Source organism: Hetaerina americana, unplaced genomic scaffold (genome assembly GCF_022747635.1).
Source record: "Hetaerina americana unplaced genomic scaffold, ioHetAmer1.1.p SCAF_294, whole genome shotgun sequence".
Classification (NCBI taxonomy): domain Eukaryota; kingdom Metazoa; phylum Arthropoda; class Insecta; order Odonata; family Calopterygidae; genus Hetaerina; species Hetaerina americana.
In genome coordinates this window covers 154,066-172,727 of record NW_027286868.1, presented here as the reverse complement: position 1 = coordinate 172,727, position 18,662 = coordinate 154,066, and the positions used below count along the sequence as shown (strand labels likewise).

Genomic DNA, 18,662 nt, shown 5'->3' with positions numbered 1-18,662 from the left:
ACCTGTACAAGATCAACAGGGTGTATTTTATCCAGATTATATACGTGAAACTAGCTACAATGTCTTAGACTTAGAAGCATACATCGCGGATAAAAAGCCACTTCTTAATGAAGATCAGAAATTCGTGTACGAAAAAATAATGGATCAAGTAGATAAACAAGAAGGAGGTATCATTTTTCTTGATGCTGCTGGTGGCACGGGAAAAACATTTTTAATTAATTTAGTTCTCGCTGAAATCAGGGTTCATGGAGAAATTGCTCTAGCCGTTGCATCTTCAGGTATTGCAGAGAAATTAATGGAAGGAGGAAGAACAGCCCACTCTGCCCTTAAGTTGCCACTTAATATTTCCCGACAAGAAAATCCCACATGTCATATAAATAAAACAAGCGGTCAGGCACAAGTTCTTATAGAATGTAAATTGATAGTATGGGATGAGTGTACGATGGCTCATAAAAAATCTCCTGAGGCCTTTAACGCAACACTTCAAGATCTTAGAGGAAACTGCATTAATGGGAGGAGCTCTGGTACTCCTGTGTGGAGACTTCCATCAAACTCTGCCTGTCATTCCAAAATCGACTCCAGCCGATGAAATTTATGCCTGTTTAAAACATTCTGTTCCTCGGAATCACGTCCAAGAAATTAGCCTTAAACAAAACATGCGAATCCTCTTAAGAGATGGGAATTGGCAATACTTTGTAAAGAAAGGTATTAAAGGCAAAGAAATCCATGCTGACTTTGTGAATACTCTGAGAGACACCGCTTATTCATATTTAACTATTGCCAAATGGACAAACAAGTTAAAGGTTGGTTGGTACAGTTGAGATGATGATCTGCATAGTGGTTGGCCAAAATGTCTGGCCACTACCCCAGAAATTATTGCAAAAGTGCATTAAATGGTCATGGAGGATTGTCAACTGAAAGTGGAAGAAATCGCTGAAGCGGTAGGGATGTCATCTGAATGGGCATATCACATTTTAACTTTGGAACTGGATATAAGAAAATTATCAGCCAGATGGGCTGCTACTCTTACATAGAATCACTAATGCATCAGAATGGAAATTTCTGAACAAGTTTGACCCATTTTAGGAGCGACCAACAAGATTTTCTGCTTCCTTCTGTGTCCACTACTATACCCCAGAGACTAAACAGCAGTCTAAGTGGCGGAAACATGTTGAGTCACCCCCACCAAAGAAAGCAAAGGCAAAACAGTGAGCTGGAAAGGTGATGGCTTCTGTTTTCTGAGATGCCGAAGGGATTCTGCTGATCTTCCCACTGGTCAAAAATCACTGGACAATACTACACTAACCTCCTGGACCATCTGCAGCAAAATATACACAAAAAAAGGCCAGGTTTGGCAAGGAAGAAAGTCATCTTTCATCAAGACAATGCACGCCCACACACGTGTCATTGCCATGGCAAAAATACATCAACTAAGATACGAATTATTTTCACACCCACCTTATTCATATGATTTGGTTCCATCAGATTTCCATCTGTTCCCCAAGCTCAAAAGTTTCCTTGGTGTAATACCATTCCGAAAACTTTTCTGATTACCCTTGTACTTTGGAAAAATAGGAAATTGTATGGGATGACATAAAAATGTTGTAAATTGTGAGAGGAGATAATTTCATAATTTAGCAATGCAAACACAGGGTTTGACAATATATGGATATAAATACAAAAGGGATGCCAGATGGAAGGGCTAGCAGGGAGTTGCTCAAGGGGCAGTAGGATTTGTTGTTTGTTGAGGTGAGTATGAGGATGCATGATGCCCGCATGCAAATACTCAAATCATATCACTCCAGATGCTACCAATAAATGATGTGTATAGAGTTTGATTAGTGAGAATTAAATCCTGGTTAAATGAGAAATGATTTATTTTCAGTAGGGAACTCTGCATTCAGCTTGCCATCCTCTATGATACGTAGTCGATCTGAGTGCCATTCTCCAAAGTCTTGAATAATTCACAGGCATGTGCCGCAGCGTTGGGGAGAGTGGCCAAGCGTCATCCCAAGCTGGTCTTAAAGGCCCTCTCGGCAAAGGCCAAAGACTTTGGACATGGAATGAGCCTGGTTAGTGTTCATGGAAGTGGAGGCTTTGGTGGGGGCATCATGGCAGCTAAGCACTTCATCCAGAGGTTTCCTTTTGGGAAAGCTTCGCTGCAGGCTAATGAAGAGGCTCGAAGGTAACCTAATTTTTTAAACTATTTTAGTTATTACTTTAAATAAATTTCTTAGAAATTATTATAGACTGGCCACAGATCACGGAATTCATGGAAGAATTAGGTAATTATTTTCTGCCCTGAAGCCATGGAAAAATTATAACAGTACAAAAAAGCAAAGAAAAAATCTATGCAAATCTATTAAGTACTCAAACAACACATGCAATGGTCATTTAAAAAAGGTTAGACTGCTGGAATAAATACTTGATTTAATTAGTTACCCTTTAATCATGCTTATCGCCTTCAAAATACAGCCCTTGGCTGCCAATACAATACTCCCAACGTTTTTTCCAGCTTTTGCATACCACCTGGAATGCTTCTTTCAGGGTAGCTTTTTAGTCAGCAGTACAATTTTGTTGAATGTTATAATAGTTTCAAATTTGTATCTTTTCAAGATGGGTTTCAACTTAGGAAATAGGAAAAAGCACGTTGGAGCAAAATCCGAAGAGTAGTATGGCTGGTGGATCACAGGTGCACTTTTTTTGGCTGAAAACTCAGTAGCAATCAATGATGTGTGCGCTGGTGCATTGTCGTAATGGAAGCACCAAGACTTGTTTTTCCACATTTGTGGTCTCTTCCACTCAGAATTTTTGTCAGAATGGTGAAGTACGATCCAACACTAATGTCAACTTCATTTGCGATCTCCCTGCCAGTTAACTTACTGTTTGCATTTACTAAATTGTTCACACTGTTGATGTGGGCATTGTTGACGTCGGTGGCCGTCCACTTCTCAGTCGAGGTTTGTCCACAATGGAAGCGGTTGTACCTACGAAAACCCAGTGCACGGCTTGTGGATTCATTGCCAAATGCCTCTTGAAACACTGGATAAGTTTCACTTGCACTTTCCCCAGGTTGAAACAAAAGTCAATGCAGACTAACTGCTTCTCTAGCACCTTCATTGTCGCTAGCAAAAGAAGTAGTACAGGGTACGGCAGTTAAACCCAGACAAATGAAACTTTTGTTCAAAAGCAAATGTGTTAAAAAAATTATAAAATAAAAATTAAACTACTTTTACGTACAAGTAGTGGTATCCTTCCAGAGTAGTAACTTTACTCAATGTAATTACCTCCCTTTCAGCTGTGTAATGAGTGCCTCCAATCTTGTTATCCTGAATCGATCGCACACACTCCTTAAAACAGCATCGCTGTCCATGTTCGCAAATACTACTACGATAGCGGTGCGTAGTGATGCGACATTAGGGTGCCTAGTGTTATTGGTAACTCTTTTGACTATGCTCCAAACATACATAATGGAATAAAATCAGCGAAACCGTACAGGATTACAAATCATCTAGGTCCACCACCAAGAAGGCCTTCCAGAAGGTCCTAGCGGAATTCAAAAGGAAAAAATTAGGTGAACATTTAAACGATAACCCAAAGATGTTTTGGTCCTACGCCAGAGAAGTGCAGAGTAAGAAGTCCACCGTAAACTCATTTCATAACAAAAAGGGGGAAAAAGTAACAAGTAGTTTAGTTACAGCCAACATATTAAACTCATTCTTTCAAAGTGTTTCAAACAAATGCTCCTAGAATACCACCAGAGAACCTTCCGAAAACATTTCTACAACCAATGCAAGCAATCGACTTCTCCACACGCGGAATAGAGTTACTCCTTAAAAACATCGACCCCAACAAATCTCCGGGGCCTGCTGAGATACCGGCTCGCGTGTATAAAGAACTGTAGTCTGAAATTGCCCCTTATCTTGATATAATATTTAAGAAATCATTAGCAGAAGAAAGCGTGCCAAGCGGCTGGAAGACAGCTTCTGTGACACCCATATTTAAAAATGGAGACCGGGAGGACCCCAGTAATAATAGGCCAATATCGCTCACCTTCATCTCCTGTAAGATTCTTGAGCACATCATTGTTAGTCCCATAATGAGTTACCTCGATAGCCAAGATTTATTGATTAATAACCAACATGGGTTCCGTAAAGGTAGATCCTGCGAAACTCAACTCGCACTCTTTGTTCATGATATTATGCACTCTGGTGAAAGTAATATTCCAGTTGATGCGATATTCCTAGATTATAAAAAAGCTTTTGATAAAGTCCCTCATTGCAAGTTACTCGCTAAGTTGGAAAGTTATGGAATACACAGGAGTGTTATATGCTGGATAAGACAATTTTAAAAAATCTCGTTCAAACCGTTGTCATGGACAGTGTATCATCCAATACTGTTAAGGTCACGTCGGGTGTACCACAGGGAAGTGTCACAGGCCTCCTCTTGTTTATTGACATGAGTGACCTCAGAACCGCGGTTAATAGCAGGCTCTGCCTTTTTGCCGACGATGCGGTGATTAATGGGGACATTCAAAGTCGTGAAGAAAGATTCACATTAGCTAACGACCTAAATGCAATTAAGACCTGGTGCGATGCATAGCAATTGGAATTAAATTTGAAATAATGCGTAGTAATACATTTTTGGGGAAGGAGTAATTCCCTCCCATTTAGTTAAAAAGTGAAACAAACAGAAATCGCGAGGGTAGATTCCTTTAAAGACTTGGGTGTAACAATTACTCATGATCTGTCCTGGGGAAAGCACATATGAGAAATATGCAGTCGTGCTAATAAAAAATTGGGATTTGTAAAAAGAGTGCTGGGTAAATGGGACAAAAAAGTGAAGGAACAATGTTTTCTTGCCCTAGTCAGGCCCCACCTAGAGTATGCTGCCAGTATATGGGATCCTTAAGAGATAAATCTGATTTCAGAATTAGATCAAGTTCAGCGGAGGAGGGGCTGGATTTGTCAAGCATTGTAATGACCAACACAGTAGCGTAACTACTTTGCTAGAAAATTTAGGCTGGGATTCCCTTACACAGTGCCGTTTACAATATAGATTAAACTTATTAAAAACATTTAAAGATGGGTCATTTTCCAATGACATCAAGAACATAATACAAATCCCAACATATTACAGGCGGAGAGATCACGAATATAAAATTAGAGACATAGACTGCAAGACTGACGGGTTTAAATGGTCATTTTTTCCAAGAACAATAAGAGACCAGAATGCTTGATATCAAAATCCCCCACTAGTCAGCTCGACATATAAGTATTAACCTACAAGGTAGCAACTGCGCATGGTTATACTGGTATATTTATATATTTTTTTACAGGTTCCCCCCACCTTTCCCCTTCCATTTGAAAAACCCTAATCCCCTCATCCCTTACCCTATCCTCCTGGTGCTGCACCCCCTGCCACACACCTTTTTGGTGGCTCGCAGGGTATTGATGTAGATGTAGAATAGTCAAGGGGGTTCAAGTCCAGGCTATTCGAGGGGCCAGAGATCCTTTGACCGGAACATTTCATTAATGTTATCTGAGAGCCAGTTTTGGACTAAATGACTCGTATGAGCTGGTGCACCATCCCGTTGATAGACATGCGGTCTCCCAGAGGCCACAGTTACCATCCACAGTTTCACAACAATCTTCTAAATCCGCAAAAAAACTGCAAAATCCTCTGAAATCAATGCCGGAGCATTTCCTCGAATGAGGTTTCCTCACCAGGTTAGCGAAACCCTCCCCAGACTTCTCTGAAGCTATATGCTTAGCCGGAATATTGTAAGCAGTTGATCTGGGGTAGCTGAAGAATCAAACTATTTCACTGGGCAAATGCCCATCAGGACAACACTTTCGATAGTAGTGGCTCTTCGATTGTACTCCGCACTTGTATGTAACATCTCGGCCATTTTGAGGTTATGACTATTTACTAGATGGCTATATCTTTCTAGAAAGCCAATGGCAACCACCAGTGGAACTATGATATGGTGGGAAATTCAAATTGAAAGTAGTCGGTAGATAACCACTGCACCCTGTACAGCAAGCATGTGCAAGCACAGACCAGAATCACTGTTGTGTTGAGACAAGTCAAGATTGGGCCACAAGCAAAGTGGTGTTCTATTTCTCACAGACACTGCAAGATGGCAAGACCTAACTGATTGTTCGTTCGTAGAAAGACCAGTCTCATCTTTTTTGCACAGACTTTGAATTTGCATGTTGACAGTTGACCAACAGTTGGCGGTCAGTCATAGCAGAGTAATCAGCAAATGGCTGCCTGTTAAACTATCGTTTACATAGAGGAAAAATAGGATATAAGAACCTCCAGTTTGAATGTGATTTCCTCTCTTTGGGCTGTATGTAACCATTTCAGAATGTACCTGTGAAAAGAAGTGATCTTATTAAGTATTCTGGATCTTGTGTATGTTACTTTAAAGTTTACTTTACTTGTTCGCTAAACAATTCTTCTGTGGCCAATAGAGGCAAAGATATGGTCCCAAAACTAGCCTGGTTAATGAAGGGTATTAATAGTAATTCTAATTATGTTGCTATTGGACCCTGCAGTTCAATTGTCGCTAAATACACTTTGTTCTGAACTGATGACCTGTTGGTTGTCATTCTCTTAGAATTGCAGTGGACACTATCTACTCTGGACCAGATTTCAGAATGGCGCTCCCTGATTTAATTTTATTTTTCTGGTTGTAATTTTTTGGTGGTCAAGTTATAAAGCATGTTTATGAAGGTTTGAAATTACTGTAGATATTTTCGTTCAAAATGCCCTCAATTTACTCCAAAGTACTAATTCCTATTTAAATTGTAGATTTATTTTTTTCATGAAAGCAGATTTGCAGTAATAAAAATTTGCTTAGGCTGATAGACTAAAATTAAAGACCACCAGCATTTTAAAAATAATATGTATTTTTAAAGCAAATGAAAAAAATCTCTTTTAAAATATAAACTAAGTGAAGTAAATTTTTATGACCCATCTGTAGGGTGATGATAAGCAGTGAATGCCTCTCACCCTTGGAAACTACTCAGTCTATCTTATCTTGAAAGCATTGAGGCTGGTCAATTTGATTAAATGCATGAGAAATTCAAGAGCCTGTGTTTACGACCTGATGTAAAACTTTTTCAAGGGCCATAGGTTATGGTTGTTTAGAGGAGCCTGGGCTTAAAGCATTCAGTCTTACTGTAAATTTTGTGCTGATTTTTTCAATTTCTTAGATTTGGTATAGAGATTACTTAGGTTGAATTGATTTTTATATTAAAAAAAATATCTTACTGCAGAAAACTAAATCAATGAATCCCTAATGGCCAAAACAGGTTTATTTTGAGGTTCAAGTTAATGATGTGTTGCAAGAGATGAAGGAAGGATGTTCAAAAATCTATTATTATAAACATTTTAAATTATAAAGACATCTCTGAAGAATTGTTACTGAAGGTGAAGAAGTAAAGTTTGTAAAGAAGTGTGTGAAATTATAAATGAAAGATGCCTCGTGTATGTAGTTGAGTACTATATTAAGCCAAAGCTTGAAATTTATTGGCTGGAAAAGAGTAAGGAGTGGGCTGACAGTATTGAACAGGAAGTCAAGCATTTGTGTGGCTAAAGCATCTCCATGATTGACATTTATTGAAAAATGTATCACTTATTTGTTCCTCTTTGTGTAACTGAACCTCATCATAAGTAAAGAATGTGTGAAGTAAAGAATCCTAGAATTCCTGAAAGGTTTCTTGGGCAGGAATATGTGTCAAGACTGCAGAGTTTGGGTCTGTTTTAAATGAAAGAAGGAAAGGGGGGGAGGTAAAATAGGTAAAAACGGAGAAGTGTGATTGCTGATTTCAATTCCATGCTTTTTTCTTAATTCTTCTTGAATTGATTTACATCATGTAAATACTCATATGCAAGGTATGTACACTTTTCTGATTTTCCTTATCTACCCTTTCAGTCCAAACACCAATTTGGTCTATGCAATCACTTCTTGCTCTCGGAAAATTTTCACCTACTCATTGAAAATGGAATTAGCCAGTTTGTGTTTGTGTTATGGGTCGCGGGTTCGATTCCCGCCTGGGTGAGTTTCGCTCCATCTAGGGCTTGGGTGTTTGTAATTGTGACCATTGTTATCGTTGTTAATAGTTCGATGTAAAGGCCAAAATGTGCTGTTTTAGGACTTATACTGAATAAATAAATAAATAAAATAAATTGTATTAATTCATGAAAGGGCTGGGTGAGATTGCACACTGAAACATAAAAGAATGAATGTATTTTCTGTAATGTTATAAACAATAAGTTTGATAAATTTAAATGTCATTGCAGGCCATTGTTCCTCTTCATGCATTTTTGCACATAGAAGAATTTATTTTCCAAATCGATCAAACTTATTTTTGTTAGTATTTCAGCTACGTACGTAAGTTGTCAACCTTCAAAAACGTTTGTGGTTTGAAATTATATCAGTACCTTTATGTCGTAGATTACATGCCCAAACATGATGAGGCTAAGGAAATTGAGGCAAACGTCAACTATGTCGTTCAGCATCTTTCCAGTTATTTTAGGCTCAGTTATTTCAGTCTCTCTTGAGGTCCTCAATTGCCACTTTTCAATTTTTGGGGTCGAATACGTATACTTAGGTTTTCAAATCGGGCCACGAACGAGTCTGCTTGTATCCTCGTAGTTATGCAGCCTTGTGATTCTCTGTTGTCGAGCAGGTAATGCACTATTCAAGGATTAACCATGCCCTTTGGACCCCTGTATTTAAATATTTCAAAAAACATTGTTAGCTTATCTACCGTTTAAGGTAGGTTTTGGATGGACACAACTTCCAAATAAATATTTTGTGACTCCTAACAAAACACAATGCAGCAAAATACTCCATATCAAGTCCCTCTTCCTCGCTCCATCTCATCCAACATCCCTATCCTGTTCCTGCCTTTTCCTCGTTCATCTAACATTCTCCCCTCTATTACAGTCTTCAACATCCCACTGCCAGTCAAGGCCCCATTCATCCATTTTTCCTGCCTCCATAGGATTTCTCCCAACAAACCCCTCTCTCACCCACCATATCTACTACTTCCTCATCTGTTCTCCTTTTGGTCCATTTCACCTTCTCCATCCTTCCCCATTAACACATTTCAAAAGCCTCCAATTTACTTCTATCATCCTGCTTCTGTGACTTTGTGTCAAAGCCATACATAACTATGCTCCATGTCAAAGTTTTTGTGAGTCTTTTCTCAACATCCTTTCAACATATCTGTCATCAACTCCCACCTCCCTGTGAAATCCTGTTTGCCTAGCGCAATTCTTCTCCTTACGTCCCTACTACTTTGACCATGTTGGTCCAAAACACTTTCAAGATATGTAAACTGTTCTACCTGCTCTAGTTTTTGCCCTCCTATTCTAATGTTAAGCTTAGCCTTTTTCTTTCTAGAAAAATGCATAACCTTTGTTTTATTAATATTGATTCTCATCCCATACCTGTCGCACCGAATTTCCTATTCACTCAGCATTGCTTGCAACCCCTTGGCTGACTGACAAACTAAAGCTTGGTCATCAGCAAACCTAACTGATTTTACGAATTCCCCGCCGACTTTCATTCCTACCTTGAGTTCTTCCCATGCCTCTTTGATCATTTCCTCTGCATACAGGTTGAACAGCAACGGTGATAATGGGAAACCCTGCCTTACACCTCTTCCTAACACTGCCAATCTGGACCCCCCGTTTCCCACCCGCACCTGAGCAGTCTGAGACATGTACAGGTTGCAGATTAGCCTCCTGTCCATCGAATGTATTCCAATTAATTACAATATGCTCATTAGTTTTTCCCAATTCACCCTATCAAACTCTTTTTTGGAATCTACGAAACAGGCAAACACCTTCTGGTTGTATTCTATATTCCTCTCGATTAATAATCTCATTACTGTAATGGCATCACGCGTACCTCTCCCCTTCCTAAACCCAAACTGATCATCCCCTACGTAAACATTTGCCCTACTCTCTATCCTTTTGTTTATGGTCCTGAGAACAACTTTAGCTGTGTGGGATATCAAACTTATAGTCCTATAGTCCTCACATGATGTAGCCTTTACCTTTTTCGGAATAGGAACTAGCACGGTTCTCACAAAGTCTTCCGGCCAGATTCCATCCTCATAAATACTACAAATCAACCCATATAGCCTCTTCCTCCCACATTTGTCTATACATTTCAATAGTTCCGCAGGAATGTTATCCACCCCCAAGGCCTTATTTAGTTTCATCTCCCTTAATGCCCTTTCTATCTCATCGTTGAGTATACCTTAGGTATCTTCTTCTACGTCATGTTCCTTTTCTATGTCGAACCTTGTTGGTCTAAGTTCTTTACTATACAGTTTTTCTATATATTCCTTCCATCTCTCTTGGATCTTTCCCGCGTCAACTATTACCTTACCCGACTTATCTCTAACAGTCAACACAGATCCCTTTTTAATTCCCAATTTTAACACCCTGGTATAGACACGGATTTCACCCTTCCTCTGCAAACCTTCCACATCCTCGCACTGCATCTTCCACCATGCTTCTTATGCGTTATTTGTTGCCCTTCTCAATTTATTATATAACTCTTAGTAAATTTTTTTTTCTTTAACTCTTCCGTCTGTCTAATTCTGTTTGCATTTTTCCATTTCCTTCTCTCGTCTATCTTTGTAATCATCTCATCCATGATCCATGGTGTCGTAGTCCTTTTAGCGTTAACAGTTCCCATAGTGTCTTTTGCGGCTTTCGATAACTCTTTCTTGATACATTCCCATTTTTCTTCAGTATTCCTCACCTCTTTACCGTCATCCATAATTTTCTGTAGAGCCTGCTGGTACTCCTTCCTTGTCAATCCACTTAATGCTTCTACATTCCATTTCCCAACCCACCATCCCTGCCTTATATTTTGGAAACGGACGCTACAAATTATAACTATTAAATTGTGGTCAGAATCCTCACCTGCTCCTGGAAAGCTGTGTGAATTTATCACACTGTTCCTAAAACGGTGTGTAACCAGGATATAATCCAGCTGATACCTCTCTGAGTCACCTGGCATTTTCCATGTATGCCTACGCCTTTTGTGGTGTCTAAACCAAGTGTTGGTGATGGCTAACCCCTGTCTTCTGCAGAACTCAACTACTTTCTCCCTGCGGTCATTCCTCATGTCTAAGTCGTAGTCCCCCACCTGATCACCATCTCTCCCTTCGCCTACTGTCACATTCCAATCCTCCATCTATATCAAATGTTTCCCTGCAGGAACACACGCCATTATGTCCTATAACTGATTGTATATCCTATCAACTTCTTCCTCCTTATGATTGTTTGGTGGCATGTACACCTGAACATTGACCAAGTTCGTCGGTTCTGCTTTTATCTCTATTAGTAATGTTTTATCCGTTGCTTGCTCTATTTTAACTATGCTTCTTCCTACCCTTTTATTAAAATTATGGCAAACCCTCGTTGGCTCTCATCCCCGCCGCTGTAAATTCGTCTATAAGTGTCACTCTAGTAATACCCGCTATCCTTCCATCCCACCGCGTATAGTCTAAAAATATCTTATTTCCTCTTCCCATCTCTTGCTTTAGGGATCATTGGAACGTAAAAGCCCTTCCACCACCTCAAGTTTGTATTCTTATACTAGCAAGAGTTCTATTATATTACATGTGTAATTAGAACTACAATCCAGCTTCTTTCAAAAGGAAAGAATCAATAACCAACTATCAGCATAGAAAAACATGAGCCCAGGTAAATGAAACATGAAAAATAGATTTTGAGATGGGCACTAATTGTGAACTGCATCAGTTTTTCATCTGCTGACGCAATGCAATTGTTTTGTTTCCCATTTTTTTCCTGGCTATTGTTTGGCACTTGTTTCCTTCCCTTGTGCTTAGGTTCTTAGTGTCAATCTTCAACTTCCAAGCAAGTTTCTTATTTTTTCATATTCATTTGCAGTTTCCATCTACTGCTTATTTTGTAATGTTTTTTTCTTATTTTCTTTTTACCTTTTTAATTTCTGTCTGAACCATGATTAAAGTGAAGAAAAAATCTTGTACCATGTGTAGTGCACAACTGCAGTGGTTTTATAACTAAATCTCTACCAACTTTTAAGCAAATATGGAAAGCTTTACCTTTCAAGCAAAAAAATCACTGAAACTCAGCAAATATTCCTGAAAATTTTAAGATAAAAAACGTTGGCTGCATGTTATGTTCCTGCAATTCAGGTGGGGTTTCACTTGAAATCAAGAGGAATTTTAATTAAATTACAATAATATTTATTTAAAAGAATGAAAAATATTCATGCAAGAAATATAATGGCATTATCTCTGTAGATTGATAGAAAATAAAAAGAAAAAGCTGAGAGATATTCGAAGTACATTTCCCACCACCAACTTAAAAAATAAATAATACTCTAGGGCTAATCAAGGATCCATTGATCTTTGTGATCTTCAAGAATCCATTGAATTTATGTTTGACTGGCACATTTTAAATTATGAAGGCCATGCCTCTTCTGAACAACTTATTAAAGTCTCATCATCACCACATTGCATTCATGCAGAATAACCATAGGCATAGTTTGTTAGCCATATATATGGTACCCGCCCCTTAACCCAACCCTCTCTATAAGATTTATCTCCCACTAGCAGCAGCTATGATTCACAAACAGCAACCACAATATCAATAGTAGCAATAAACATAGGAACTAACCGCTGATGCCTTCCATAATTACCAACCGTACCACTTAAAATTGCAACACATTATCAGTATCACTAGTATAGGTTTTCGAATTGGTCACCTCCACTTGCTCTCATGTCATGTTTTTAAATGTAGATATACATCAATTTTGTTGTCATCACTTCCATTTTGCAATGAATTGTTGTTGAGCTACATCACTATTGTTTCCAAGCAAAATAACACTAATGCCCCAAAGGAGCAAATGAGTAAAATTTGGTTGATATTCAAGTGATACAAAGCAAACAACCAAAATTTTCCAATGCCTACTCCAGTATTAATTACACCCTTGAAAGACTGAACAAAATGTTCTAATGGGTATAGTGATTCAAGGTTTACAGGTAGATGTAGCAAATACCTTAAAACGCAAGAGACCAACCGCAAATTCAAACGGCTATTAAGTAAGTCTATGTCTTTTTCTTAAAACAGTGATGAATTTGATAACGTTTTAAACCTTTCTAGTGAGGTGTTTGCAAAGGAGGAGCTTAAATTATTAAATTACGGATTTAATTTCAATTTGCACTGAGGACTTCATCTGGAAAGGTTGTGAGAGGCAGATTAAGAATAACTTCAGTCATTTAAAAGTACCCCATCTTCTTATTCTAAATATAATTTTGAAATTGTCAAAAGCTTAAGATCTAAAGATTGCTTTTACCTCAAGGCTGACAAAGGTAACTTGTGTGTCATTTTGGACAAAGACCATTATTTCGAAAAAGTCAGTATTTTGTTGTCAAACAGCTCTTATTCTGAGGTTAAAAAGAACCCAATTAACAAACTTGAGTCGCAGTTTAAATCTGTCCTAAATGATTGTCCTACTCTCATTGATAAGAAGACAAAATTCAAACTTCATGTGTCTAATCCCATTTTACCCAGACTTTATTGTCTCCCCAAAGTCCATAAGACAAACTGCCCCATGAGACCCATTGTTTCTAGTATTGATTCACCCACCTACCTTTTATCTAAATGATTGGTTTCCCAATTCTCAAACCTGAACTTCGTTTGCCCTCACTCAGTTAAGAACAACATAGATTTTGTTAATAAAATTAAAGATAATAACTTCTCATAGGGTGAAATCATGGTCTCATTTGATGTTGCTAACCTGTTCCCTAGTGTCCCCATTGATATTGCCATCCAAGCATTGGAAAACTGGCTTAAATCTCTTCCCTTAGATTCTAAAACAATTGGCAAATATGTCAGACTGACCAATTCGGTGATGAACCAAAATTATTTTACGTTCCAAGGTAAATTTTACAGACAAGAGTTTGGAACTGCTATGGGCAACTCACTTTCTCCCTTCTTGGCCAATGTGTTCATGTCTCACTTTGAGTGCACTTTTAAAGAAAAATTCAGTTACTTCCCTGCGGTTTATTTACGATATGTTGACGACATCTTCTCTGTATTTGATACGACTAAGTGTGTACTTAATGACTTCATGAACAATCTCAATAGTCTATTCCCCTCCAGCAATTTTACGGTTGAAACCGAAAAGAATAACATCCTCCCTTTCATGGACCTGTCCCTCAATAGATCGAACGATATATTACTTTTTAACATATACCGGAAACCTACACACCCAAACAACTACATCCATAAATATTCTTAATCATCCCAGCCACAAATTCGTGGTCTACCATTCTCTCATACACAGAAACTTTGGAAACTATTGCTTACAATAAAGAATTAGAATGCATTAAATATATTGCCAAACGGAATGGTTTCCAAGAATCACTTATCAACAACATATTTAAGAAACACAATGCAGCAATTTCAGAGCGTAAAAATCATTCGCCTTGACTGGGATTCGAACCAAGATCCCTCAATATCCGGTTGAGTGCTTTAGCAACTTAAGCTATCGAGGTGTCCTCTTAAACTCTGAAATTTTGGGGCTTTTAGACGCCTTGATAGCTTAAGTGGCTAAAGCTCTCGACCGGATATTGAGGGATCCTGGTTCGAATCCAAGGCAAGGCGAATGATTTTTACACTCTGAAATTGTTGCATTGAAATGCACATTAGCGGATGACTCCGTTAAAAGTTACTGTTGCGGCATCTCCCACAGTTTCTTTGGAAAGAAACACAAATTAAAAAAAATTAATCTCTACTTCCACCCCAGACAAAAAAGATACAACAAGGAAATACATTAAATTACCCTTCTATCCTCCACCAGAGGTATCAAAAAAATTTTCAAGGCTGTTGACACGAAAATCTCTTACACCAACAACAGCAAACTAAAACAGCCCCTGGGAAACATCAAAGATAAAACACCTACAACAGACAAGTAAGTGGTAGAATTTTATGGAATGAATTTATAGTGAAATATGACTTTTACCTTTCGGAGCACTGCTAAAACCCAAATTGCAATGTTTCTTATTAATATTGACCCATCAAAAAAAATCTTAAGGAAGCAGTGGAGATTTGTTTCTGAGATCAATAGCAGGAATGTGATGCTGACTTAATGAATATACTTAAGTTTGCAGTATGCAAATTCTTAATGGTGTCTGTGAGAAAATGTTGCAATAAACAATGTGTTTGCTATTCATGGGACCAGCTAATACATTGAAATTTCATTGCAGATGCAGTTTTATTTATCTGTACAGAAAAGCATACAAAGTCGTATGTTTTTATTCAATGACTGCTGTTAGCTTTGAGTGAAACTGGATCAATTTAATGACGTATTTACTTTGTATGTTTATTTTTTTTCATAAATATTTTACGTAAATTTTTGAAATGCATTGCATTTTATTTTTATTGAAACCAAAAAGATTTTTTTCAACATTTGTGGGTGGAAAGCTATAATTGTAAAATTATCATGATAATAGAATAGCAATGCATATATATTTTAAAATGATGAATTGGCACACTTTGCCTTCCATTGCTGTAAATTTATAGGAAGTAAATGAATAAATTAATTGATTTAATGACAAATTGTATGCCAAATACCTAAATTCTGAGTATATCTAGCATAGCATTTATGACTATAAGTTAATAAGTTCAATTATTTTTAATATTTTTGAAATATTTTGTAATCATATGTCATATTGCTCTGTGCTAGTTATGATGCACAGACTCTTTAATGCAATTAGTTTTTACACTCATATTTTCACGTGAAAAAATTTGCATTTTTTACCATAATTTCAGTTGAATCTTGTTGGGCATGATTCCAATCTTTTAATTTTCAGACTGATTCACTTCAAAATCAACATTGGCGAACCTTTGTTAATTATGATTATTAATTTATACATGGTAGTTGTGAAAGATAATGTGAATACATAGTGTAAAATTTCCTGTTTTCAGGCGTAAGGAGGCTGGTGTTCAGAGAGCTACCGTCACATTGCTGTTGTGCTATGGCCGTGCAGCAGTTGCCATTTGTGGTGACCAAACTGCAATGGCATCTTTTTTGGATTCAAAGGATTCCTCTGAGATGGGAGCCATCAGTTGGATATTGCAACATTTGGATCAAGCTAGGGTTCGTGAATACAGCCTTCATTTATTCTGTCACAATTGTTTTATTTTAATGATGCCATATATATATATATAAATATAAATATATATATTTATATATATATATATATATATATATATATATATATATATATATATATATATTTATAAACTTGTTTTTTGTAGTGCTTTGAATTATTTTTGTCTTGTAAATGAGTTAGTCAAAAATGAAAAAGTTAATTCATTGTTTCTTAGCAATTTTCAGTTTTGCATTTATTTAATTTGTCAATGTTGTGAATTCATTCATTAAAAATAGTTTTAGTATTGCATTGATATAATTTGGTGATCAACATATATGTATTAAATGCATAAAAGACTGTATAAAACCTTATTTTTTTTCTAAATTCAAGGATCCAAATTAATTCAACCTGTGTTGGTTCAAAATAAATGAACTGATGAAAAAGTTTGCTATAACCCATATTTTCCTTGTAAAATCTCAGTCCCAATTTATCAATGAATTAAAATGCTTCACTGGCAAGTTAGGAATTAATATCTGATGTCATTTTTAGGAAGGAAGCCTGACTATTATGTCCTATCTTGTACTATCCTTTTAGAAGCTTAGTATTTAGTTGAATGAGTGCATAAATGTACCAAGGCCATGACAAAAATTCATAGCAGGTCTAGAGATTCAATTGTAAGATTTGGCTTCTGATATTATTTAATGTTGATGTTGACTAAGCCAAAAGTATTTATTTCTTTTTCATTCATACACAAAACAATGAAAAAGACAAAAAATGTTTGATGATGCATAAGGTCTTGAAAAAGATAATGAAATAAGAAATGTATTTATTCATAACTCACGGGACCAGATCATGGCTTACAATTTTATTTTAGATATATTTCAATTATCCAGGCCAAAATGCATGCTATCGCCTTTGATTTTGGTTGGGGAATGCTTGTAGCTCTGAACTATTGAGTTAATAAATAATATCACATATTAATTGGTATTCAAATAATGAGGTTCTGCTGTTGTCTCTGGAACCATTTGTATCCAAATTTTCATCGCTATAAGATGTGGCATGTTTCTTCTCATGTGCACTTGTGCCATAAGTTCCATGTTTGTCCCACAGGGCTTGGATGTGAGGCTTGCTGCATTGGCCACCTTGAGACAGATATGCGGTGCAGTTTTATCCATGCAGCCTGCCTTCTCAGTGTATGCCAATGATTGCCCGGATCAGAATAGCTTGGGGAGACAAGGGAACATGCCTGTAGGCGCAGAGTTGGTGCTAACAATGCGCCAGACGGTGCTCGACCAGATAGGGGGAGAGCTCCCCTTGCTTGCTTCTGCTATTCAGACCCTTAATATGATGTCGTATCCTTTTATCTGGCTATGAATACAGTGGTCATCTCATTTAATTATATTAAAGTGTAAACTGATGCGCTTGAAAAGTATTGGGACCAACTAAAATATCATTTGTCAAATGAGTTTCATGCTTAACGAATTTGTCTTGTACCTTGATAAGTATGCATTTGTAATATAAAATGTAATGTTAATGTTGTATCCTTGAACATGCATGAATGATTTTGGTAAGGATTTTGTGAGAATATCATGGGAATAGTGGATTAAGAATTAAAGCCAATAATTATGTTTCATTTAATTTGAAAAATTTTGCAGGGATTTAATGTATGAAAAATGAAACATTTTCTTTTGTCCTGTTGTTTTGTGTTAGCCATTTCATTTAAAATGGATAAATGTATGTTGAAAAATCCAGGAGTTGGAAGAGGAATGTCTGAACTTTGTGGCAGTAAGGGAGGCGACTGACAGCTGAGGTCGTTTTGTAGGGGACAGGTGGATTATTTGGTTGGAGCAAAATATTCAGGGATTAGGGGAAGGGTGGAGTCAGTAGGAGGGAGTAGGTGGAAGGGACCTGTCATTGGCATTGGCCTACTCTTAAAGAAAGGCATCAAGGGCTGTATCCTTCTATCAGATGGATGGTGTATTCACTCAAAGTGCCCTCGAAGTAAGGATCAGGATGCTACTGAAAAATCCTGCAACCTCGAGGATTTTAATTCAAGCACTTGGGTTGGGAAGCCATTTCATTTGCCAGATGCACCACCATTCTCATCCTGCCATGCAAGCCATTGTGATGTCTTATTTATTTTCATGTCAAGTGTTTTCCAATGTCCATCTTTGTTACAGCAAGTGAAATTTCAATATGATCATGGGAAACTTTATTACTTTCAGTAGCATACCAGGGTGAAAATAGAAAAAGAAAGTAATTTGTGGCAATACACCGTAAAAGATTGGCTCGATGCTAATGTGAGAGTTTAAATGATTGAGCAGGCCATGTTATTCAAGTGGGTACCATGCTCAACTGCTAGCCCAAAGGTTGTGGGTCCCACCTTTGGGTATTGTGTCATCTCTGGTGATTTGGCCACCTGGAAATCTGAGATAACAAGCCAAGGGACACACAAACCACCACAGACATTTGGAG

General features: G+C 37.5%; 1 protein-coding gene across 2 annotated transcripts in view; it reads left to right on the top strand.

Moving 5' to 3' along the window:
- The window catches only part of LOC139689950 (maestro heat-like repeat-containing protein family member 1), a 122,877-nt gene that overhangs the window by 50,296 nt on the left and 53,919 nt on the right, over positions 1–18,662 (top strand). For both annotated transcript variants that reach the window (XM_071587098.1, XM_071587097.1), the window contains exons 13-15: positions 1,971–2,185; positions 16,021–16,192; positions 17,298–17,539. In XM_071587098.1, the coding sequence (XP_071443199.1) occupies positions 1,971–2,185; positions 16,021–16,192; positions 17,298–17,539 (629 nt within the window). The remainder of the gene's footprint in view (positions 1–1,970; positions 2,186–16,020; positions 16,193–17,297; positions 17,540–18,662) is intronic.